The sequence below is a fragment of the Halichoerus grypus genome, chromosome 5 (genome assembly GCF_964656455.1).
Source record: "Halichoerus grypus chromosome 5, mHalGry1.hap1.1, whole genome shotgun sequence".
NCBI classification, from domain to species: domain Eukaryota; kingdom Metazoa; phylum Chordata; class Mammalia; order Carnivora; family Phocidae; genus Halichoerus; species Halichoerus grypus.
Window position 1 is genome coordinate 171860034 of NC_135716.1, and position 24968 is coordinate 171885001.

The following is a 24968-nucleotide window of genomic DNA, read 5'->3' on the forward strand; positions in this document are numbered from 1 at the left end:
CCCTCAGCAGACTGTTCTGGGAGGAGGTGGTGGCAGTGCATTGTCCTGAGCCCTCGGGCTGGGGGTCTGAGTAGAGGATGGGGACTAGGAGTGCTAATTCCCTGTCTGACCCATGGGCCCAGACCCCACTTGTGTCTCCCTTGCTCCCGTCCCTGTGTAGGTCCCCAGCAGGGCTGGGATCAGTGGCTCATCCTAACCCACCCCCACACATTCACACACATTTCCCATCCCCCAAGAGGCATCCCAGGCTCTGCAGGACCCCCGTGTCGAATGGGAGGAGGGACAGATGCCAGGGCACAGGGCAGCCCGAGGCTGTACCACAGGCAAGGGGATGTGCCCCACCCCCTCTACCTGGCCCTGCCCACCTTCCACTCCCAGCCCTGGTCTTCCAGACCTCTGTCTGAGGCATGGGTACGTGTTGGGAGGTGGGGCAACTTGAACAAACCTCAGGAGCTTCCCCCCACATGTCAGTTCACCCTCCAAACCCTCTCTTCTGCACCTTCCTGTTTCTTTGCCTCTCTCTTTTTCCATCTCTACCTCTCCCCTCCCTCTCTCTCTCTCTCTCCCCCTCTGTCCCTTTCCTCTCTCTCTCAAAACACACATCTTTGTAGATGCAATGGCCTCCACCCCACACTCACACACTAGTGCGTGCAGGCCACCCCTGCCCCCAGTCCCAGCGGCACACATTCCCACACAGAGCCCCCAGCTCTCCCTGCAGAGGCCTGGATAACCAAGTGCCCAGCACCCTGGAGTACCCCCACATGGCCGGGCTTTCCCCTTCACAGGGGTGTGAGCCTCCAGTGGGGTGGCAGAGCTGGTAGCAGGCGTGGGAGGGGTGTAACAGGATGTGTTACCTTCTCTCTGCAGGGAAGCAGGATGGATGAACAACGATGCTCCTTCCCACCACCCCTCAAAGTAGGTTGGAACCATGGCCCCACCCCACCTTTCTGTGGCTGTCTGCCCGTACTATCTGCTTCCTGAGCAGCCTCTCCAAAGGGCTTGGGACCTGGAAGGGATGGGGAGACGCCCTCCCCAGGCGTGATCAGCCATTGCAGGAAAACGCAAACCCAGGACCCAGGGGGCTTCTGCCTGGGAAGGCTGATGGGGAGGGGGGGAGAGGAGGAGATGGGAGGGGTGGCCTCGTTGCCCCCCTCCGACCCCCCTAGCCCCCCAGCCACCTTCCCCCGAGCCTACTGTGAGGAGACAGACAGGAGGCGGGGGATGGAAGGAGATGGGAGGAGGCTCTCAGACTCAGAATTTTCTTGGGGTGGGAGTCCCACCTCCCCTCCAGATAGGCATATGGTTCTGTGGTTTATTTGGGACCTCAACAATCCAAGAAGACTGGCGGCTGGGCATGGGGTGGGGCGAGGTGGGCCCAGAGCTTCAAGGTGAGGGTTGAAGGGGGAGTCCGTGGGCATATGCCTGATACTTTGTCCAGAGCAGGGGTTCTCAAACCAGGAGCATCAGCATTACCTGGGAGCTCGTTAGAATGTAAATTCTTAAAAAAAAAAAAAAAAAAAGAATAAAATTTTGGGCCCCACCCAGACCCTGGGAAACTGGGGGTAGGGCACAGCTCTGTGTTTAAGGAGTCCTGGAGGCCATTCTGATGCACTGAGAACCACTGGTCCCGAGGTTTCTTCTGGGGAGGCAGTGAGCCTTTTTCCCAAGGCAGAAAGAGCCCTGGAGGAGGCTGCCAGCACTGCGGGAGCTAAGTTTGCCTCAGCCTCTGCCTCGAGGGGTCACCCCAAGGCAAGCCCTGGGGAGATGACACAGCCCCATCCACACTCCCAGCCCAGATGGCTGGCTGAACTTTGGAGCATTCTGGGGAGGCTGGAAGGAAGTAAAGGGTGAAGACCCCACCCCAGCTGGGTCTCTGCCCTGTTTGTGTTTTGTAGACGGAGGAGGACTACATTCCCTACCCGAGCGTCCATGAGGTAACTGGCTGCACCCACTGAGCCCATCCCCACCCTGAGACCCAGAGGTGCCCACAAAGGGAGTCTGGCTTCTCCGGTCCTCCTCCCTGCCAGGGGCCTGATCGCAAGCCTTGCTGTGGGCACCGGAGCCTCAGCTTACTGGCCCAAGTCTTCAGAGCCCCTGGGAACCTTTAGACCTCTAATCCAAACCTTCCAGCCTCTTGGCCAAGGTCATGCTCCCAACTCTACCTTCCCCCAAGTCCTCATCCTTGGAGACTGTAACACGGGGTTCCATGCAGCCTGGGTCTGTGCTTGCAGTAGGAGGAGAGTGGCTGGAGCAAGTCTGCTGGGGGGTGGGGGGATGCAAGCCCTGAGGCCCATGTAGCCTCTGGCTCGTTCCCTGGCACTCCTGAGCCATGGCAGAAGTGGCCCAGTCTGAGTTGGGGGGGGTCCCGGGGCCCTGGTAGGGTGCAGAGTGGGTGGCTTTCAGCTGAGTCCTCTTTCAGGTCCTAGGGCGAGAAGGACCTTTCCCCCTCATCCTGCTGCCCCAGTTCGGGGGCTACTGGATTGAAGGCACCAACCACGAAATCACCAGCATCCCGGAGACAGAGCCGCTGCAATCACCCACGACCAAGGTGAAGCTTGAGTGTAACCCCACAGCCCGCATCTACCGGAAGCATTTTCTTGGCAAGGTGGGTAGTCCACCGGTGATGGGGGCCGGGCCTGGGAAGCAGCCAAACCCATGGGCTGGGGCTGGGTGATAGTCCCCGAGTCCCAGGTCTCGAAACATTTGTGGTGGATTCACGCATTCATTCAATGAACATTTATTGCAAAAGGCAGTATTATGCCATAGTGGTTAACAGCAGAGGCTCCACCATGGCGTGACCCTGGCTCTGTCACTTGCTGCATGAGACGCTGGATAAGTCACTTACCCTCCCTGTGCCTCTGTCTCCTCATCCATAAAAACTGAGATGGTGATGACACCCACCTCATGGGGTTGCTGCAAAGCTTTAACAAGAGCAGTGCTTGTAAGGTGTTTAGAATGGTGTGTGGCATAAAGCGAGTGCTCAGTCAAGCTTGGCAAGCAATGAGCACCAGCTGTGCGCTCAGCCCTGTTCTAGGCACCAGGTATGCGGCAGCAAACAGAAGAGACCCAGGCCCTGCCCTTAGGTCAGGGTTGGGAGAACAGTGCAGTGGACCGATGCAAACCCCTGCCCCATCTCCAGCCCCAGAGCAGAGGTCCCGCCCTGTGAAAACTTGTCAGTCAGCGGGTGAGACTGTGGGACCTGGAGGGGAGGTCACATGCTGGGATCCAGTGTGTGTCGGGCCCCATGCCAGGTCCTGTGTCTGTGCCATTTTACAGCCCAGGTGGTGGGGAGAGGTGTGGGCTCTGGAGTCTCACAGCCTGGGTGTGCATCTGGGCTCTTCCATTTTTTGATGGTGTGACCTTGGGCAAGTTATTTAATCTTCCTGAGCCTGTTTCCTCATCTGTAAAAACTCGGATCATAAAAGCACGTGTAAAGCCTGAGAACCATGCTAGGCATATAGTGAGCACTTAATCAGTGGTAGCTGTTATTACATCTTCATAATTACTCTATGAGATCAGGATCGTCCTAGTTTTTACAGAAGAGGAAACTGAGGCTCATAGAGGTCAAGTGTCTTGGTGAAGGTCACACAATTACCGAGCTAGGAATTGGACCTAGCTCCGGCTGATGTTCCATTAAGATGCGCTGGGAGGGCTCAAACTCCTAGCTCAAGGGACTTGAAGACCTCAGCGCCAAGCGCCTGCCACTCCCTGTCTGTAGTCGGCGCCAAGCATTTGGGGGTTTCCATCGCTCTGTGCCGAGGCAGGGCTTGGGGGGACTCTCGGCTCCAGGTCGACTCAGACTGTCCCGGAGCTGCGGATCTGTGGGGCACATCCCCTGCCCCTTTCTCCACCTGCCCTCTGAGCACAGGTGTTCCCGTTTCAACAGGCGTTAACTTCCAGTATGACTCCTGGGGTGGGTGTGGCCGGGAGCCATCCCCACTCCCAGTGCCGGGGCCAGCAGTGGAAGTCGGGGCCAGGCTGGGGTGGGATATCTTGGCGCTGCCAGTCTGCCGTTGACTTCAGGACTTCCCCATCCAGAGGTGCCAGCCCCAGGCTCCTCTCTGGGGGATGATTCCTGCCGCAGCTCCCCCTTGGGCCTGCTGCAGTTTTTCTTCCCAGCCCTGTGGCTCCTCCAGGTGAGGAAGGAGGGTGGGAACCCGCCCGGTCAGGTGCCCAGTGTGTTCATGAGAGGTTTCACTTCCTGTTTCTCACGGACCCTGGCTTCAGGGGCCACAGAGCCACAAGCTGAGCCATCAGTCAGATGATTTTTATTGAGCACCTACTGTGTGCCCAGCTCTGAGAAGGGCAGGGTCTGGGAGATAGGTATGCAGGTACAAATGTGGTCCTGTCTTTGATGTCAGAGACAAACATTCATTGAACACCTACTCTCTGCTAGGCTGTTTATCTCCTTCAGTCCCTGCCACCATCCCACAAGGTAGTTAGCCTCCCATTTTACCGAGTGGGAAACTGAGGCAGAGAGGTGAGGCTACCCAGCTGGCAAGTGGCAGAGCAGGGATTTGAATGCAGGTCTATCTGATGCAGTTTGCCATTAGCCATGGCACCTGCTGCTTGGTGAAGGACCCCCATCTGGGAGTGAGTTGGCTTTCTGCTCTGGTTTCTGGAAGCCCCAAGCTCAGCTCTGCCCTCTCTCCGGGCCCCCGCCTCCCACCACAGGAGCATTTCAATTACTACTCACTGGACACTGCCCTGGGCCACCTTGTCTTCTCACTCAAGTATGATGTCATCGGGGACCAGGAGCACCTCCGGCTGCTGCTCAGGTGAGGGGGGCTGAGGGGACCCTGCAACAGTAGGGAGGGCTGAGGTCTTACAGTCTAAAAGCCCAGCTCATTGTACCCACTCTTCTCATCAAGGCCCAGTGAGGGCAGGGATTTGCCTGAGTTGCTCAGTGAGTTTGCCGCAAGCCAGGCCTGGCCCCATTACCACCTCTGGTCCTCCCTCTCCCTGGGATGTGTCCCCTCTGGGCTTACTTTGTGTGGAGGGGCTTCCATCTCTCTCTCCCGCTGCCTAGCCCCTCAGCGTGGCCTTTCTCCTCCCAGGACCAAGTGCCGGACACACCATGATGTCATCCCCATCTCCTGTCTCACTGAGTTCCCTAATGTGGTCCAGATGGCAAAGGTGAGGCCTGTTTGGGCACCCCAGGTGGGCTCACAGCCGGGTGCGGCTTTGCCTGTGCACGCTGTCCTCTTGAGCCCCAGGTCCTAGCCCTGCCACTGCAGCCCTGCCTCCGAGGTCCCACCTCTCCTGTGTCCCATGACACTGGCATGCGGCTGTGTGTTCTGGGCTCCTGTCCCGGGCCCGTGTGCTTTTCGGTCACTTTAGAGCACCTTCGGATAAGGGGACCCCAGTTCTCTTCACCCCCTCCTGAGCAGCAGTGAGCCCCCAGTCCTGCGGCAGACTCGGCGGCTCCCTCTCCTTTCCGCTGCTATAACCTCCCCAGATGGTGACCGGGGAGGCCCAGAGGCCCAGAGGCCCTGCCCTCAGCCCCTCCCTTCTCCCTGCAGCTGGTGTGTGAAGATGTGAATGTGGATCGCTTTTACCCTGTGCTCTACCCCAAGGTACGGCTGCATCTGGGCCCCGCGCCCTGGGCTGGGTGACTAACTGGGGAACTGAGCATTTATGGGGCACCTGTTGTGCGCAGGGTATTCCCCCCAAGTTTGCTCATTTAATCCACACAACTGTGCAAAGTCTACTTTTGCAGAAGAGGAAGCAGAGGGCCACAGTGGCCCTGTGCCTTATCTGGCGACGCACAGCAGATGAAGGAGGCCCGCCTTTTAACTGTAGCGTCGTCCACCTTGGAGGCAGGCCTTACTTCCGGGAACTCTCATGCCATTTGGGGACCCTCCCAAGGGCAGTCAGTGCTCCTGAGCCAGGGGACTCCGCTTGGCCTTGCCTTCTGACCCGAGGGGACGCGGGGAGAGGGAACAAGCAGGGGCCTCCATAAATGCCACCCCCCAGACAGCGGCTGTGCCCCCAGCTCTGGCACCGGCTTTGACTCACTGTGGCCTCGTGGGGAAAGCAGCGGGGCTTGTCTTGAGTGAGTCAGGGGTGCTTCCTGGAAGAGGTGGCCCTGAAAGACATGTCAGCCCTCGTGGCTCTGACTGAGTCCTGGAACAAGGGGATGCTATGGTCCAGGAAAGGTCCCCCAAAGGAAGGGGCTCCGAAATCAGATGTTACCTCTCAGGTACAAAAGAGGCAACTGAGGCCCAAGGTAAGGGGAACGCCTCAAGGCCCCACAGCAAGTTGGTGGGACTTGACTCATTCGAGAACGATGCTGTGGGTTTACAGAGGAACCAAGGAACAAGTGGGTATTACAGAGCGGACTCAGGTGAGGGCCTGTGGGCAAGACTCAAGGGCAGTGAGCTTCAGCTTTGGTCGTGAGTTCAAGTCCCAGCTCTGCCACTCGCGGGCAGTTGACCTGAGGCAAGTCACAAGTTACTTAAGCTCTCTGAACCTTGGTTTCTTCATTTGTAAAATGGGGACAGCAGCAGCGTCTCCCTCACGGGCTTGTCGTGAAGATGAAATGAGAGGACACGGGTAGAGTACCTGGTACGGAGCTTAGCACGGAGTCAGAGCAATAAACAGCGCCTTGTGAAAGCGGCCCATTTCACCCCTGGTCCTCTCCCCCCCAGGCTTCCCGCCTCATCGTCACCTTTGACGAGCATGTTATCAGCAATAACTTCAAGTTTGGAGTCATATATCAGAAGCTTGGACAGGTGCGCTCACCCCCTCCTCCCGCCTCCCCCGCCCGCCTGGCCGTGAATCTGGGGCCTCAGACCTTTGCCAGTGAGGGCTCCTGCCCAGGGACTGTGCTTCCCAGGAGCTTTGGGGGGGCGGGTGCCCGGAGGTCCTCCTCCCAGCCTGCTCTGGATGTGAGTGGGGGGTGGGGGGCGGAGGCTGCTCAGGGGCGCCAGCTCGGTGACCTCTGCCCTCCTTGTGTCCCCAGACCTCCGAGGAAGAGCTCTTTAGCACCAATGAGGAAAGCCCCGCCTTCGTGGAGTTTCTCGAATTTCTGGGCCAGAAGGTCAAACTGCAGGACTTTAAAGGGTGAGCATTAGGTGGGAAGAGCATCACTTAATTGGACCCATGCCCTTGGGCAGGGAGGGAGCCCCGTCCTGGCCCCATGGAGGCCTGGCTGGGGCTGGAGACTGAGCCGTGGCCTGGGGGGCGTGGGGCAGGTTCCGAGGAGGCCTGGACGTGACCCACGGGCAGACGGGGACCGAGTCTGTGTACTGCAACTTCCGCAACAAGGAGATCATGTTTCACGTGTCCACCAAGCTGCCCTACACAGAAGGGGACGCCCAGCAGGTAGCCTGGGCACCCACCCACCTGCTTCCCCCCTGTCCTCCTGTCCCCCCATCTGCCTGTCCGTTCAGTGTTCACCACACCAGGTTCAAGGGGCCCTGGGATATAGACATGGCAACGATCCATTCCCCCTACTTGTGGGCTCTAGTGGGGGCAGGGTGACACGCTGCTATAATGTCGGGAAAGTCTGTTTCCACATCCATGCAATGGGGATGATAATGGCACTGCCCTCGTAGGTGAGCGTACATGCGGGAATGCATACTGAGTGGCTAGAACAGCATCTGGTACATAACAAGAGCTCAATAAATGGGAGTTAGTGTTTTTACAGGGAGAGGCATTGTGGGGTCACATGGGGGCACTTAAACTTGGCAGAGGTAGGAGTCAAGAAAAGCTTTTAAGATAAAATGATTTCTAGGCCACAAAGGAGCTGGGAGAAGGAGGGGGAATGTTCCAGGTGGAGAAAATGGCTTCCACCTTCTGCAGAGGCCTGGAGGCGAGAAAGTGCAGGGCATATTCTGGGAGCTGAACTCCGAAATTTGTCACCTATCCCAAGCTTCCTGAAGGGCTGTCCATTTGACCCTGTGCCCCCAGCCCAGGGGGATAAAAGGGTAGTGTAAGAAAAATGGAAATATTTGTGTTTAGTGTCCTTTAAGTTTCTTCTAAGAGGATCCTCTGTTCATCTCAGCAACATGAATGTATATGCTGAGTGGAACCTCTCTGTTCATGAGGGGCTGTGTTTGGGGTATTGAGACAGAAGAAGGGCTGAGAGGTAGAGCCTGGGGCCCAGGAGCCCTGGGTTCAAATCCTCTAACTCACAGCAGGGCCTTGCAAGTCCCTTCTGTCTTGGCCTCCATTTCCTCATCTGCCACAGGATTCCAAGAAAACTAAAATAATTTGAAGACAAGTTTCTCCTGACATTTTTTGGGGGTGGAAGCGAATCCTTAGACATGCCCTCTGCCTACCCCAAACCCTCCCACCGTCTTGCGGGCACCCTCCCCTGCGCCCAGCGAGGCCCTCTCTGGCCAGGTGGTGAAGGCCTGTGGCCCTGTGCTCAGTTGCAGCGAAAGCGGCACATCGGGAACGACATTGTCGCTGTAGTCTTCCAGGACGAGAACACACCCTTTGTGCCTGACATGATTGCATCCAACTTCCTGCATGCCTATGTGGTGGTACAGGCCGAGGGCGGGGGGCCTGATGGCCCGCTCTACAAGGTGGGTGATCACGGAGCCTCCCAGGGGGGATCAGCCGCAACCCCAGGCCCTGCCCCGCCCTGAGTCGCTATGAGACGTCTCTGAGCCTTGGTTTTCCCACCTGTAGATAAGGGGACTGTCCAGAGGACTCTGAGTCCCCCTCTCGCTCTGTGGATGGAGGCTTCCCATCCTGCCCTCTCTGCCCCCTCCCCAGATTATCCCCCTCAATAGAGCTGGTTACCCTCCTCCATCCTTTAGCCTCCTTGCCCTTCACTATCCTCCATGACCCCTGAGATCCTCCACCTCTTCTCACCCCTCAAATTCAGGACCAAGGATGGAGGAGCTGAAACCCTGGGGTTCACTCACCCAATCAGCAGTTATGGAACCTTCCCCAGCAAGGAGTAGGCCTGGGATGAATTAGGGGTCTCTGGCTGGGGTGGGGACTCCACAGGAAATGCTGCTCTCCCTTCCAGGTCTCTGTCACTGCTAGAGATGACGTGCCCTTCTTCGGGCCCCCCCTCCCGGACCCCGCTGTGTTCAGGAAGGTGAGGGGCAGCCCCCAGCCCCAGTCATGGACAGAGCAGGACGAAATGGGTGGGGGTTGAGGGAGGCACACGTTCTGCTGTAAGAAGTCCTAAAGCCCCACTGTGTGCCAGGGCAGCTGGGCTCCCCTAACCATGTAACTGGGGCCTGGCTTTTAGTCCAAATTGACAAAAACTGTGATCTTTACTTACAAAGTCGCGGAACAAACTGCACCATTGTTTTAGCTTTCTCATAGCAGACTCTGTGGCCTTTCCTAACTGCTATTATCTTTTTGACAATTACAGTCTTCTTTCTTCTAAAATGTTTGGGAAGGGGCACACGTTTCTCTCACCTGTCAGAAGCCACACTTTGAGCCCTGGCTTCAGACCCCTCACTTCTCCCCCAGACCGAGGCAGTAGGAGACCCCAGCCAGCCCCTTACATCTGTGAGGTTTGCTCTCCCGAGGGGTGGGCAACCATGAAGGGCAGAGGGGGCCCTCACAGGTACCTAGGCTGGGAGCTGAGGCCAGGGAGGCACCCTTCTGGGAGTGAAGAGGACGACCCCAGGGCCCCAGCAGGTCACGGCTCAGGGACTCCAGCCCGAGTCACTGGGGCTCAGCCCCTTGCCTCTGTGTTCATCTGAGCCCCTTTCTCCTCTCCACACTGGGGGCTCCCAGGGGCCTGAGTTCCAGGAATTTTTGCTGACAAAGCTGATCAATGCTGAATATGCCTGCTACAAGGCAGAGAAGTTTGCCAAACTGGAGGTGAGGATGGGCTGTTGGGCTGAACCCCTCCCCCCAACCTAGGATTTCAGCCCTGCCCTTGGGGAGGGAAATGCCACGTTCAGACTTTGGCCTGAGAGAGAACTGTCTGGGGTGGGGGCGGATTTACGCGTGAGCAGGGCTAGGTTCAGGGGAGAGGAAGTAGGGCATTTCTAGGAATATGTGAGGAATGTCCCAGGAGGCGCCCGCAGGTGGGCAGGCTGGCACAGAGGACACTGTGGGGGAGGGGGATACCTGGTGATCGGGACAGGAGGAGCCCTGGGGGCTGCTGGAGCTGCGGAGGGGCCCAGGGGAAGCCAGCGTAGGCTCCCGGGGCCCAGGCCCACTCCCTACTCACTTAGAGAAGGTGGGATTCTAATTGTGGAACGAAGGGCCGATCACCGGGCTCTCTCCTGATGGCCTCCCCCGGCCCACAGGAGCGGACACGGGCCGCCCTCCTGGAGACGCTCTATGAGGAACTGCACATCCACAGTCAGTCCATGATGGGCCTGGGCGGTGACGAGGACAAGATGGAGAACGGCGGCGGTGGCGGTGGCTTCTTCGAGTCTTTTAAGGTGAAGAGCCAGGGTCTACCTGGGGCGGAGGGGCCGGTGCCTGTCTGGGGTGGAGTCGGGGGCGGGGTTATGGGCAAGGCGTGGGGGTGTGGTCGGAGGCGGGCTCTCATTGGAGTGGGGTCGGGCCGGGGCCTGTCTGGGGTGGAGTCGGGGGCGGGGTTATGGGCAAGGCGTGGGGGTGTGGCCGGAGGCGGGCTCTCATGGGGGGAGTCGAGTGGGGCGGAGCTAGGGGAGGAGTCAGGGGCGGGGTTCACAAATAGGCGTGAGATAAGCTAGGAGCTGGGTGGCAAGTGCCTGAGGTAGAGTCTGGATGATGGCGAGCCTCAGGGTGGACCTAGGCTTTAGGGTGGGGCTCTGACTTGGGAGGAGTTAATGGTTGGAGGCGGGGCCTAGGCTTGAGGGTGGAGTCTACAGGGAGTTCTGCAAAGGTTGGAGCTTTCTAGGTGGCAACCAGGTTCCTCTGGTGGGTGGCTACCAGGTAAGCAGGCAGAAAAGAGAGGAGGTCTCTGTCCTCAGAGGGAAAGGAACAGAAGTCTGAGGTGCGGTATGTGAATTGAGTGGCCATAGGAGAGGGACCAGGCCTGTGTGACCCTCTGACCTGGCTGTCTCTGGTTTAGTGACGCCCTGGGTTCAAATTCCAGTTCTGCCACTTACCAGCTTTAGCATGCTCTGAGCCTCAGTTTCTTTCTTTTTTTTAAGTTTTATTTATTTAAATAATCTCTACACTCAACTTGGGGCTCAAACTCATGGCCCGTGATCAAAAGTCGCATGCTCTTCCCACTGAGCCAGCCAAGCACCCCTGAGCCTTGGTTTCTTTATCTACTGGGTAGGGCAATGGCAGTTTACCTCCTACAACTGCTGAGAATTATTTGTAAAGGAGTTAGATTAGTGCGATATAAGTTCAAAAGCAAAATGCAAAACCCTGCCCATCTACCTCAGCAGTTGCTGTCCAAAGTAAGAGGCAGAGGAGGGGGAGTTCCTCTTTGCCCCATAGGTCCTGGACTCTCCTAAGCTACAGGTCCCCAGGCCGTGGCTTCCTTGCCACCTTCTCCTCCTCCCACAGGAGGGGAACTGCCCATCCTCCAGGGGCCCTGCCAGGTTGGCTGGGCCTCACCCTCACCCCAGGGTAGGCAGCAATGCTGGAGATGTGGGTTTGTAGTGGGTTTGCATAAGGGGATTGGCCCAGCTGCCTGGGCCTGCCCTGGACTTAGGCGAACAGATCGTCTTTGAGAAAGGGGCCTGAGGACAGCCCTGCCTCTGCCCACTGGAGACAGGGAATGGGGGGGGATGAACATGGGTCTGGGGTGCCTTGAGGGGAGTGGGGGTCCAGTGGCCCCACATCTCTGGTAGGTGCTGGACAGTAGACCTGGATTAAGTCAAAGAATTTCTCAGAGGCAGCAGAGCCCACAGTTAAGGGCACATAATTTGGTGTATGGGTTCCAGGCTTGTCTCGAATGTGTAAAATGGGCATGATAATAGTGCCCACCTCGTAGGGTGGATTGAATGTGTGAACATGAAGTACCTGGCCCCATAGGAAATGTTCAGTACAGATTGGTCTAGAAAAGCAAGGAAGAAAAGGCTAGAGGGAGGAAAGAGAAGAAAGTAGGAGAGAAAGCTCTAAGATCAAGAAACTGAGGTTTCTGGAGGGCTCTCTGTGCGTGCTCTGGGTCATGCCCCAGCATCTTCTGCAATCCTTACAACAGCCACCTGAGAGTCCTAGGAGGCTCAGAGAGGTGCGGTAGCTTGTCCAGCATCACCCAGCAAGTTGGTGGCAGAGCCAAGGCCCGAACTACCCTTAGGCACCATGTGGACTTGCCCCTCCTGTGGCCTCACAGGCAGGGACTTCCTGGGGTTACCGAGAGTGGCATTGGTGGGGAGGGACCAGATGCCTGGGCTCCTGGGTTTCCCGGGGGGGAGGAGGGACCTCATAAAGTCTGTGCCTCCTCCACTCCCACCCCACCTTCACAGCGGGTCATCCGGAGCCGCAGCCAGTCCATGGACGCCATGGGACTAAGCAACAAGAAGCCCAATACCGTGTCCACCAGCCACAGCGGCAGCTTTGCCCCCAACAACCCCGACCTGGCCAAGGCAGCTGGAATAGTGAGTGCCCCCCCCAAGCAGGCCTCAGCTCGCCCCCACCTCCGAGGCCTGCCCCCCCCCATTGCCCTGCTGTCTGAGTGCCCATCCTGGGTTCTAGACTCAGTCTAGCCACTGTTCTCCCTGGGGGTCCAATGTCCAGGCCACAACAGTGGGTGGGGTGCTGAGAGCCTGCAGCCCCCTTCCAGCTCCTCAGCCTGTCCCTCCTCCTGGTCCCTTATTCAGGTGACTTTCTGCGGGTCAGCTCTGGGGCTGCCTCTATATGACATTCCTTATTGAGCACATACTGTCTATCACGTGCTGGGAATTGGGCTGCTTTGTGGGCACCTACTGTCAAGCCTTGAGTTGCTGGAGCATCTACTGTGTGTCGGGCTGCGGGCACGCACTGTGTGTCGGGACCTGGGTTCTGTGTGAACGCCTGCTGTGTGCCTGGCCCTGAGATGCTGGTGGGCGCCTACTGTGTGTCAGGACTCGGGCTGCTATGCGAGCACCTGCTGGGTCAGGACCCAGCTGCTGTGTGGACGTGTACTGTGTGAGCATCTACTGTGGGCCTGAGCCCGAGTTTCTGTGAGCACCCGCTGTGTGTCCGGCCCCGGGCTGCGGTGTGGGCATCAGCTCTGTAAGTATCCACTGTATGCCCGGCCCTGGGCTCTTGTGCGAGAACCTCCCATGTGTCAGGAGATGGATTCCTGACTGAGCGCACGTATGTGCTAAGCCCTGGACCCTGGTGAATCCTCACTGTGTGTCAGGAAGCGAGCTGTGGTGTGAGCGTGTTCTCTGTGAGCCCCTTCTTCTGTGGGCCTGGCCCTAGGCTGCCGTGTGAGCACCTACTGTGTGTCGGGGCCTCTGTGGTTGTGGCTGCCCTATTGTGTGTCAGGAACGGGGCTTCTGTGTGAGCATCTCCTGAGTGCGCACCTACTGTGTGATTACTTCCTGTCTGCCCGCCTCTGGGATTCTGTCGCTAAGACTGGGGGGGGGGGCGTGTGCTGGGCACACAGGGTGGATGAGGCCTTCAGCTGGGGGCCCATCTGCTTTCCGCCGCCCAGTGTCCACCCCTGGCGCTGCACCCGCCACTCTGCTTCTCCCCACCCCGCCATCTGTCTTCCATCCATCTGTCCCGCCATCCTTCTGTCCTTCATTGACTACATGCTGCATGCCAAGCCCTGTGCTCAGTGCTGTGAGGCTGTGTCACAGGGTAGGAGGTCCCCTCCCCGCGCCCCCCCCCAACCACCCCTGCCCCATGGTCTGGCCTGGTCCGGGGAACAAGGTGGGGCCTCTGCTGGCCTGCAGTCACCAAGCCCACTGTCACTGGAGAAGCAGGCCCACCCCCTCCCTTCCCACCGAGTGGCTCAGCCTCCTGTGGGTGCTGTCGAGGGGCCCCGGGGCCGGGCCAGGCCAGCAGCATCCGCCGTGGCAGTAACCAGACCCATTTCTGTTTTTGTTTTTGTACACCTCTCTCTTCTGCTGTTATTCCTTTTCCTTCTGCGTCTGCATTTTCCCTGCTCTACCTTCCCTCTCTGCCCCCGCTGCCCGCCCCCACCGATACCTGTCTCTTCCCTCCTCCCACCCTGGCCCGCACTCTTCTCTCCCTGCTTTCTCCTTCCCGCCTCCCTGTTCTTCCTGGCTCTGTCTGTCCTGCCTGTGTTTCTCTCCGTGACCTCGCGTGTGCTCCCCCACCTGTGTCTGTCCCTGTCACCCTCTGTTGGCCAAACTCTCTCCTCCTTCCGCTGTGCCGCCCCTTCCTGGCCGTGCCTGTCTGTCAACCCCCCGGCCTCACTGTCGACTTTGTTTCTGTCTGTCTGTCTGTCCTTCCCCCCCCCCCGCCCCGTTCCCTGTCCCGCCCCTCCCGCCCCCTCCATGTCTCGCTGCCTCTCTCCACGTCTCTGTTTGTCTCTGCCCCTGCCCTCTGCTTGCTTGCCAGTCATTGCTTATTCCTGGGAAAAGCGCGAGTAGATTCGGACGCCGGGGCAGTGCCATAGGCATAGGAACGGTGGAAGAGGTTGTCGTCCGCGGGGCCGCCGGCTCTGGAGGCTGCGTGCACGTGCTGTTCTCTGCTCGCTCTCAGGACGGAGGCCATATTGGGGACGTTGCCCCCTCTTTCCCCTGGGCCGGGCTCGGGGCTGTGCAGGGTGGAATGCCGGCAGCTCTGAGGGCACTCGGCACCTGCTTTGGGGCCTGGTCCCTGTGCCAGAGCCAGTGCCCCCCCCCGCCCCCGCCGGGGGCTTCTGGCCCTGCCCTGGCCCTTGGGACCCTGGCCGAGGCCCTTCCAGGATCTGGTACCCAAAGACCCTATGCCCAGCTGCACGTCCCCCAATATCGCCAGTTCTGCATGGAACGCCACCCCTCTCCTCTGTCCTGATTCCCACCCCACCCCACCCCCCCTCACCATGAACCTGGGGGTTCCTGTCCCTCCATGCCTGGGGGTTCCTGTCCCTCCATGCCTCCCTGGGGCCCACCTTCCTGCCTCCCCAGAGAAGCTGGGGCCTGCTTCTGGCGCCTGGGGCCTCCCACCCTAGTGTGTTGAGGAACAACTGCTGGGCCAGAGTCTCCCCTAGCCAGTTTGGAGGTTCCAAGGTGGGGCGGGGGCTTGCGTTGCGATGTCCACTCTCTCCCCGTGGCCCTGAGCCCAGGTTCCATGACAACGTGGGGGCAGGGGGCTGGGAGCCATTCTGAGGTCTTGGCCTCTTCCTATCCTGGCCCAGAGTGGCTGCCCAGCCCCCTCCGGCTCCTGCCCTTCTCCTGGACTAAGATTTCAGGCCCCACACTGCTGTGTGATCTCAGGGACCCTGGCCCTCACCAAGCCTGTTTCCCTGTCTGTGAACTTGGAGGGCTGTCTCTGGAGATGGACATTTCTCTCGTCCTTTCTTGCTCCATTGCCTCTGCTTCAGGACCCGGGGCAGCAGGGCCCCAGGTGGCATGTGGGGGGCAGTGGGTCTCCCAGGGCAGGTGGGCACTGAGTTGGGGCCTTTCCCTGCAGTCACTGATCGTCCCTGGAAAGAGCCCCACGAGGAAGAAGTCAGGCCCGTTTGGCTCACGCCGCAGCAGTGCCATCGGGATCGAGAATATCCAGGAGGTGCAGGAGAAAAGGTGGGTGGGCGGCTCCCCTGTCTCCTGCGGCCCCTTCCCTGGCCCCCGTGCAGTGGCAGAGTTAAGCGAGCAGGAGGGCGTGCCCGCTCCTCTGCCCCCGTCCCTCTGCGGGGACAGCCACACGGTCAAGCCCCTGCTGTGTGCCAAGCACCAGGGCCAGCTCATCACCTACCGTGAGACGCCTTCATCTGTCTGCGGTTCTGCTGGCTCCCCAGGGGTCACACCCTGCATGGCAAGATGCTGTAGGTGAGAGGGTGCAGGGGCCTGCCCAGGTCACACAGCCAGGGAGAGGCGGAGCTGGCATGGGCGGCCTGGCCCATGGGGGTCTCGGGTGCATCTGTGTGGGCAGGCTGCAGGCGGCTCACCTCAGTAGCAGCGGGACGGCCCCTGGGAAGCAGAGGATAGTTCCCGAAAGCGAATCCTGTCTCTACCACGTGGGGCTGGGTGACCCTGGAAAAGTCACTCTACCTCTCTGAGCCTCACCGTCCCAATCTGGAAAATGAGGCTAAGAACACAACCAACAGCACAGGGCGGCTGTAGAGGTGGGGTGCGGGGCACGCGATGCAGGGCAGGGACGCTGGGTCCTCAGGAGTGGAGGTGGTACTGTCCTCATGGCCACGAGAGCCCAGAATCCTATGAAGCCTGGGCTCAGATCTCAGCTTTGCCATGGACCGAGCTGTGCATCCCGGGGCAGATTCCTTCCCATCTCTGGACTGCAGTCTCCTTACGCATGACAGGGATAAGGAGGGAAGGACTGGAGGAGTATCCTGTCTTCCGTAGGCGCTCCAGCACGCCTGCTCCTTTCCTCGGCCAGGCCAGCCAGGTTGCTGCAGGGACGGCTCTGGGGTTGGCCCCTGAGAATATAGGGTATGGGGACGAGGCAGGAGGCGCCCGTGACCTCACCACCTGGGCCTCGTTCTACCCTTGATGCCAGGCCCCGTGCTGAATCCCCCCACCGCCCCCGTGTGCCCCGCAGGGAGAGTCCCCCCGCCGGCCAGAAGACCCCAGACAGCGGGCACGCCTCACAGGAGCCCAAGTCGGAGAACTCATCCACTCAGAGCTCCCCAGAGATGCCCACGACCAAGAACAGGTTGGGGTTCGGGGCACGCCAAGCCAGGGGGCTTGGACTCACCCTTTCCAGTCCCTGCGTGAGCCTGGGACTGCCCGGGAGCTTTGGCCCTGCCACACCAGGGCGTCAGGAAGGCCCCAGCACCCTCACAGGTCCTCCTTTGACACACACCCACGGAGAGCTTCATTCATGCCAGGCCCCAGGCCAAGCTCCAAATCCAACAGTGAGCTGGGCGTACACGTCCCCTGCCCCGTGGAGCTGACAGTCCAGAGTAGCGTGACCTGATGAGCTATTTCTAGATGGTGATGCAAGAGGACAAAAGAGCAGGGGGTGCAATGAGGACTTACTGGGTGGGCGGGGGGGTGGGGGTGGATAGTTGGTGCTCAAGAAAGACATCTAGAAATGGGGGAGGCTTAAGTTGAGAGATAGGTGAGGAGCCAGCCCTGCTAAGACTGGCATGGCAGAGGGAAGAGGGCTCCAGGCGAAAAACACAGCAAGTGCAAAGGCCCTGAGTCATGCTTGAAGGATAGAAAGAAGAGTGGTGCGGTTGGAGCTGAGTGAGTGAGGGGCTAGGCCCAGGCAGACGTTGTGCTGGGTGTTGCTGAGGATAAGGTCAGGGAGGTGGGCAGGGGCTAGATCCCAGCTTTGGAAGCGATATGAGAACTTTGCATTTTACCCTAAGTGGGGCCAGGGAGGAGCCTTTGGGATTTTAGTTAAGAGGAGTGATGCTTTCAAACCTGACCGTGGTTGCCACATGAAGAGGTGGCGTGGGGAAGAATAGAAGTAGGGGGAGGCCACCCCTCCCTTCAGCGCTGCAGCTCAGCCCCCTCTGTGCTGGCTCTGGGAGTGTCTAGACTCCCAGACTGTGCTCTCCTGAAGGGCCAGGAATGGACGACAGGGACAGGGAGAGACAAGGCTTACAGACCCAGAGTGGGGAGGTCCATTCCCACCTTGAGAGGAGGAAATCAGGGAGGAGGAGACCCTCGGCTGAGTTTTGAAAGATGAATCTGCTTTTTGGGATTTGAGGGAAGGAATGAGACTGCAGGAGACACAAAGTCCTGAGCCTGGAACAAAACCGAGAGGCTTGAGAGTAGACTGTGCAATTGGAAGGCCTGGGTCCTAAACCCTGTTCTCCCACCTGTGGCTGGGTGACCTTGGGCTGTGTGCCTACCCTCTCTGAGCCTCGGTGTTTCCTCATCTGTGAGATGGGTCTATTAATGGTAGCAATGAGATAGCTCCAGTAAAAGCACTTAAACAGTGCCTGGCACAGAGCAAACATACGCTGGACCATAGATTTTCTGTTAATAGTTATTATTATTACTGAATACCTCGCTGAGGCAATTAGACTTTATCTGGGGCGATGGGGAGCCACAGGAGGGTTTTGCTCAGTGGAGGGGTGCGCTCAGATCCATGAATTGGGAAGGACAGTGGTGGGGGGAGGCTCCGAGGCCTGGGCAGCTGTGGTGGGGGCCACAGAGGTGCTGGGGTGACTGCAGGCCGGGCCTCCCGGGGCAGGGAAACAGGGTGGGGTGCCCGGAGCAGACGCAGGCTAACGGGGTGCTGCCCGTGGCAGAGCGGAGACGGCAGCCCAGAGAGCGGAAGTGCTGAAGGACTTCTCCCGCTCCTCGTCCAGCGCCAGCAGCTTCGCCAGCGTGGTGGAGGAGACCGAGGGCGTGGACGCGGACGACACAGGCCTGGTGAGAGGCCCAGGGAGCCGTGGTGCTCTCCAGCGGCCCGGAGGGTGGCCCTTTGGTCCCTGTAGATACTCCGGGCAGAAGCATGAGCCTGGGTGTTGCTGAGACTGAGATGGGGGAACCCAGCCCAAAGGAGTCATGCAGACTCACCGTCCCTTACTCTGAAGCCTTCCATGGCTCCCCAGTGTCGCCCCCAGAGAGCCCCATCTCTGAGGGCTCCATTGAAGAGCCGGTCCCTCCCCAGCCTCATCTCTTACCACTTTAGCCATTCTGTGCTCCTTTGCAGTCCCCCCAACATACGACGCTTACCCCACCTCTGGGCCTTGGCGCTTGCCATCTCCTGGGTCTGGAACACTCTCCCTGCCTCCTCTTTCCCCCTTTGTCTGACTGACTCCTACTCATCCTTCTCGACTCAGCCTCACATCCTCCTGAAAGCCTTCCCTGATTTTCTAGTCCTAGGGTAGGTTGGGAACCCCCCTCTTCATGCTCTCATAGACCCCCGGGGCTTTGCCCTGAGCACTCTTGTGTCATTCTTCATTCAGCAAAGCTTTAGTGGCCCCCTCTCCTTTGCCAGGCCCAGTTCCAAGTGCTGCAGATGCAGCAGGGAACAGTGCAGACCAAGGCCCCGCCCGATGGGGCTCAGAGTCTAGGATTTTAATAGTCTCTTCACAGCCTGTCTTGCCTCCTAGACTTCACTGTCTGAGGGCAGGGAGCCTGCCTGCTTTCCCTCACCAGCTTGGCCCAGGATAAGCATCGGTGAATGTTTGCTGAATGAATGAATGGGAGTGTGTGGTGTATGCCTCCCACTCTGTCCTCCTCTGCTCTCCCTGGGGCAGACATTGCTGGGCCCCCTTCCTCTTTGCAGGGGCGCGAGGGTGAGGGGTTGTGGGTTGCCGCAAGCAGAGGAAGCTGGGAGACGGGAGCGGAACCCAGCCAGTGCCATAGATGAGGGCTGACCTCCCTCTTTCTCTCTTCCCCCATCCCCAGGAGAGCGTCTCGTCCTCAGGGACGCCTCACAAACGGGACTCCTTCATCTACAGCACGTGGCTGGAGGATAGTGTCAGCACCACGAGCGGGGGCAGCTCCCCAGGTACCAGGCCCCAGGCAGCTTCCCCTGCCAAGCCCCTCTGGTGGCCGGAGGGGGCAGGGAGAGGCCCAGAGGGCCGAGACCATCCTCACGCCCCGGGTGGTGGGTGTGTGATGGGCCTGCCCCTGACAGAGGGGACAATGGGCGGGCCATTATCCAGCCTAAGATGGTTGAGGGCTGATGGCTTCTGGAAGGGTCTTGGAGGATGATGGAGGAGGGGTAAAGAAGGGAGGTAAGAGTGGGGTTCCCTGACGGAGGGACTCGGCGGGGCCGTGGAGCACTGGTGCCTACCGCCCATCCATGCGTCCATCTCCCTGGTGCCTCCCCGCGGCCAGTGAGGTGGCTCCCTCCTGCCCCCCTCCCCAGGCCCCTCGCGGTCACCCCATCCCGACGCCAGCAAGTCGGGGGACCCTGCGTGTCCCGAGATCAAGATCCAGCTGGAAGCATCTGAGCAGCACACACCCCAGCTGGTACGTGCCGCCGCCAGGGGGCTGGCCAGGGCCGATGCGGCCAGCCTAGAAGCTGCCTGGTGGGAACGCTCCCCCAGGAGGGGGGTCAGCTCTCGGGGAAAGGGGACAGGTGTCCAAGGGGAGCGGGGGTGGGCGCCAGACCAAGAGGTCCCCGAGGCCAGGAGGGGCTGGGTTCGTCTGGCCTGGGCACAACCCGTGTCTTCTGCTTGTCTGTGTCTCCTCCCGTGTCTTCATCTGTCCTGTCACCTGCCCCGGCGCTCTGTGCAGGGCTGTTAGCCAGGCTCCCGCTCTGAAGGTGAAACCGAGCAGGTCAGACCCAGTCCTCGGCTCTTGTTTGGTGGGGAGAGGGCAGGAGAGGGCGGGGGTGGGCGGGAAGGGGGGATGACACCTCCCTGGTCCTCTGCCAGCTCCCGGGGCTGAGAGCTCTATGTACCTGGATTTGAATCCTCTGCCACTAAGATGCTGGGTAGGACTTGGGGAGGTCCCTGGCCCCTCTCTGTGACTCCATTTCCTTATCTGTGCGGTGGGGCCAATACATGCTGCCTCACCCCCACCCACGAATTGCTGGGAGGATTTGGTGGGAGCCTGCAAAGGACTTGGGAATTGCTGGGAGGGAGGGGCTGGGGGATTCCCAGTGGGACCGAAAGACCCAGAGAGAGCCTGGGACTCCAGGGGCGGGCCCCTCCCACTTCCGTCTCCCTGCTTCATGGTGTGTTCATCTCCCTTTACCCTGCAGATGAGGCTGCAGAAGCACAAGGTGAAGATGCTGTGTCAAGTCCAGGTGGATAGGACCTCTGCCCCCAAGGCCAGCACCAGCCTAGGGGTTGCCCCCTGCCCCCACCTTGGCCACCCATCTGGGCTGTCTCTGCGGGGCGGAGCCATCCAGACCTGGGAGGGGGAAGCTGCTGGCATCATCCCCACCCCTGAAGCTGGGGCAGGCCGTGGTCAGTTGAAGCAGAACACCAGGCCTGGCTTGCCCCCACTCCAGGCCCTTCATCACACCTGGGTGCCCCTCTGGACTCACGGGGAGCAAGATGGGAGGGGTGGATTGAGATATCTCAGTGCATACAGAGCCTACCATGGAGGCAGTGGGATGTGAAATATGGTGGAATGAGCACTGGGCTGGGAGTCCTGAGTCCTGGCTTCCAATTTGGGTTCTGCTGTGTGACTTTGGGCAAGTCACTGTCCCTCTCTGGGTACCTCTGTTCCAAATGGACAAGATTATTGCAGAGGTCATTGAAGACTGTGATTCCATGCACCTGCCCCAGAATGGGGGGTTTTCCTCCTAGGGGCCCCCCATCGCCCTACCTTGCTTCTTGGGTTCCCTGGGACCCCAGGTGGGCTGAGGGACTGGGAGCTGGCTATGCCCGTTGCCCCTCCTGGACCCTCAGGCTCTCCCACAGATCTGCCGATGCCCTGTCCACTGCCTCCACCTGACAGACAAGTGACCCCCTTAGGGCAAGGGGGACCTACCTGGCTTCTCAGCCAGCACCCAGCTTAACCCCTGCCATCCCATGCTCTGGGCACTCCAGGTCGAGGGGTCTCAGCTGGCCTAGAGTTATGGGCCTCGCCTTTGCGCCCCCCCCAACTCCCACGGAGGGGCAGCCAGGCACAGCTGCTGTGAGTCCACACCCTTGTGTGTGTCTGTCCACACTTTTTAGGCACCACGCCAAAGGCCAGCCTTCCGGCCCCAACACCCGTTTTGGAAGCCCCCGTGGCTGTGTGTATGTCGGTAACAGTTGTACAAAATAAATTCTATTTATCGCTATTGTACCCCGGGTTGGGCCTGGCTTTGTGTGAACTCTGCCCGGACTGACTCCAGACGGATCCCAGTGGTACCGAGGGACCAGCCCGTCCGTCCCCCTCACCCCACCCTTCAGAGCTGCTGCTAGGCTCCAGGGGTATCTCCACGGCCAAACCACGGGTTCGGTGACCACCAGGGTGCTTCCTCCCCATCGTGCTGCCCTTCGCTCCACCCTGTTCCCCGTCTGCAGGGGGAAAAAGACAGCTCTGCAGTCAGGCAGACCTCGGTTGGGGTCCTGGCGCCATCTCTTACTAGCTGGGTGGCCTTGAGAAACTTGAGCCACAGTTTCCACTTCTGTGAAATAGGAGCAGTAGTATCTCTCCCAAGGGCTTGTGATGGGGGTTCCTCGAGCTGGTGTATATCCAACACCTGGCACAGTGTCTGGCACCCAGTGGGTGCTCCATGATCAGCTTCCTGCTCTCCTGTTGCTCAGTGAAGCCCAAGAATTTCCTCGATGTGGCCACCAGGGGGCGCCAAGGGATCGCTTACCGGGACCGGCGGGGGCCAGGGAAGGGCTCCCGGTGCTGGGCAGTTACAATAAAGGGTACTGAGTGACCCGGGGTGCACAAACCAGGGGCCCAGCCTGGGTGAGGGAGACATGGAGAAGACTCAGCAGCAGTGCTGGCCGAGCATCCTGGAAAGGCCTAGGAAAGTGTCGCTGGGGCAGGGAACTGCAGGGGCAAATGTGTGGAGGGGAGTGCCTGGAATTGGGAAGGTACAGGTCTTTCTGTCTGTCTGTCTTTCTTTTTTTTTAAGATTGTATTTATTTACTTAGTGTTCACGAGAAGGGGTGGGGGGGGCAGAGGGCGAGGAGAGAGAGAATCTTAAGCAGACTCTGCACTGAGCACGGAGCCCGAAATGGGGCTCCATCTCACAACCCTGAGATCATGACCCGAGCTGAAATCAAGAGGTGGGCGTTCAACCAACTGGGCCACCCAGGCGCCCTGCAAACATTTCTGAGTGATGGGAAGGTGATGGGGTAGAGATGAGGCCAGAGGCCATGTGGCCTTGAATACCGGACCAAGGGGTCAGGGGTCTATGCTCAGGGCAGCGGGGAGCCATGGAGGATTTGAAACTCGGATTGCCATAGAGAGAAGCTGGGGCTGCTGGTGGAGACCAGCTGGGCAGTGTCAGGGAGGGAAGGGAGGGTCGAGGAGGCAGTCGTTGGGGACAGTGGGCAGGCCTGGAAGGACTGGGGGGCATGAGCATCATGAGCATCATGAGCATGATGGGATGTGGGTCTGAGGCGGGGGAGTCCAGCCTGGGTACTGGGTGAGGGGGTCCCCTCTGAGGTAGGAGTGCAGGAGGAAGAGTAGCTTGGGGTGGACACATGGCTTGGCCTTCCCGACAACTTGGTGGCCTCCTCACTGCCTACCACAACCCCCACGCCCTCCGCAGGACAGTGGTGAGCGCACCCCCCAGGGGCTGCCATGCTTTTCCTGACAGTGGCGCTAGGATGTCTGGGGCCACCCAGGGGCTGTGACTCACACCCAGTCCCTAACCCCACCCGCCCGGTTTGGCTCTGGGCTTCCCCGGGCTTCATGGGTCCCCTACCAACCCCACCCCCTCCCGTGCACAGCCTCAGCCCAGTCCGCTAGCCCAAACGCCCCCTCCCATCTCCTGTCCTCCCCTCAGTCTCTTGCCCTGTCTCCTCCCATCCCACCACCGAAGGGCCAGCAGCCACAGTTCAGCACCAAGGTCAAGAGCTTAGCTCTGAGTGCCTTTACCTCCTCTCTCTGTGACTTGGGACACATGATTTTGGCTCTCTGGGCCTCCGTTTCCTCATCCACACAGTGGGAGGGCTAATAGTTCTGACTTGGGTACCCTGCCATGAGGATTCAGGGGTGCGGCTCCAGCACGTGGTGTGCTCTAAAAACTGTGCGTGTTGGGCGGCGGGGGCAGTGATTAGTCATTAACGGGGACCATATCCATAAGCCACATCAGAGGATGTGGGGTCGGCTTTCGCTGTGGAAGATGGAGTAGCCGGTGCTGGCCCGACACAGATGTTCAGACCTTGGGAACGTGTGATCGCCGGTTGCTCCCCTGAGCCTCAGCTCCCGGGCTTTGCTGGGACTGACGATCCTTTTATAAAGGGGTTTGGGCGCCCTCACCTGTGCGCTTCCCCATGCACTGCGCGTGCGCTCCGCTCCACAGCTGAGCCCGGCAGACACGGACCCTGCCTTCGCCCTCTGCCTGCCCAGCCCGGGCCAGCACCCCTCTGTGGCCAGGGTCGGCGTCTGGGCTCTTTCAGGCTGGGCCCCAGGCCATCCCCACCTCCCCAGGCTCCAAGGTGGGGCCAGGGGAAGCCGAGGACGAATCTGGCCTCCGGGATCAAAGTGTCCAACGCTGTTTCTCTTGTGTCCGCGCCAGCTCCGTGCTCACTCTGGGTTCTGAGGTGGGGAGGGCAGGCCAGGACACTGACCCGAGGCTGGAATTAGGGCTTGGGTGGGGGGCACCGGGCTCCGGGAAGCGGTGGACGCTATGTAGAAATAACTCTGGTGGTGGAAATGGCAGCCAGAGGTTTCTCCAGACGCAGGAGGCAAGAGGCCTCCTGTGGAGGGACTTGGGTGCCTGGCTGACCCGACCCCCATCTCCCCTGCCTTAGAGCTGGTACCTGTCCCTCCAGGTCTCAGGTTCATTGCCTATAAAAGGAGGACAAAGCCTTACCTATTGCTGTGAAGAGGCTGTCACGGCTTCTAAGGTGCCTGGCATAAGACCCATGCCCACAAGAGGGGTCCTCCCCTGTCCCGTAGCAGCTGGGGTGTCCGTGGACATCCATGGCTAACCCTGAGGTGACTTTGCCAAAGAGACAGCCGCAGGCCCAGGCCCACCCAGTGCCAGGGGACTGGGACCTGGATGTTCTCTACTGCTTAGGCCACAGGGGGTACTTAGCCAGGGACCCTGGAATGTAGAGGTCCCTCCCTCCCTCCCTCCCTGTACCCACCCTGCCAAGGGGACAGCCAGGGACGGAGCCTCCTGAAATAACCAGATCTGGTTAGTGAGGCTAATTTTAAAAGCCACTCTGGCTGCCCCATGGGCCCTTCTGGGAAGCCTTGAATGTCCCTGTGTTGCCCCTAGGAAGCAGGGTGAGGGGAGAGCAGCAGGGGCTGGGGATGGACTCCCACCCCTGACTGTTAGGGCGGGAGACCCCGAGCTGCCTCTCAGGGCCTGCCCATCCAGGACCCAGAGTCCCAAGTCCAATGTTGGGGCTCAGGGGCCCAGCCTCTACCCCAATCCACTCAGGGAAAGCCCTGGTGGGCTCTCAGGACCCTCCAGCCTCTGAGCTGGTC

The 24968-nt window shown here is 59.7% G+C and overlaps 1 protein-coding gene across 9 annotated transcripts in view; it reads left to right on the forward strand.

The window, feature by feature from the left end:
• Positions 1-21647, forward strand: part of RAP1GAP (RAP1 GTPase activating protein) — a 65472-nt gene extending 43825 nt beyond the window's left edge. For 4 of the 9 annotated variants that reach the window (XM_036109310.2, XM_036109309.2, XM_036109302.2 and 1 more), the window contains 22 exons: positions 868-915; positions 1896-1934; positions 2420-2605; positions 4675-4778; positions 5058-5136; positions 5523-5576; positions 6651-6734; positions 6965-7065; positions 7197-7326; positions 8379-8534; positions 8987-9058; positions 9712-9798; positions 10233-10370; positions 12339-12470; positions 14389-14466; positions 15445-15554; positions 16531-16644; positions 18197-18320; positions 19305-19407; positions 19771-19874; positions 20142-20183; positions 20611-21647. In XM_036109310.2, the coding sequence (XP_035965203.1) occupies positions 868-915; positions 1896-1934; positions 2420-2605; positions 4675-4778; positions 5058-5136; positions 5523-5576; positions 6651-6734; positions 6965-7065; positions 7197-7326; positions 8379-8534; positions 8987-9058; positions 9712-9798; positions 10233-10370; positions 12339-12470; positions 14389-14466; positions 15445-15554; positions 16531-16644; positions 18197-18320; positions 19305-19407; positions 19771-19874; positions 20142-20150 (2052 nt within the window). In that variant the 3' untranslated portion in view covers positions 20151-20183; positions 20611-21647. The remainder of the gene's footprint in view (positions 1-867; positions 916-1895; positions 1935-2419; positions 2606-4674; positions 4779-5057; positions 5137-5522; positions 5577-6650; positions 6735-6964; positions 7066-7196; positions 7327-8378; positions 8535-8986; positions 9059-9711; positions 9799-10232; positions 10371-12338; positions 12471-14388; positions 14467-15444; positions 15555-16530; positions 16645-18196; positions 18321-19304; positions 19408-19770; positions 19875-20141; positions 20184-20610) is intronic. The other 5 variants (XM_036109306.2, XM_036109305.2, XM_036109304.2 and 2 more) reach the window with 5 other exon arrangements.
• Positions 21648-24968: the final 3321 nt, after the last annotated feature.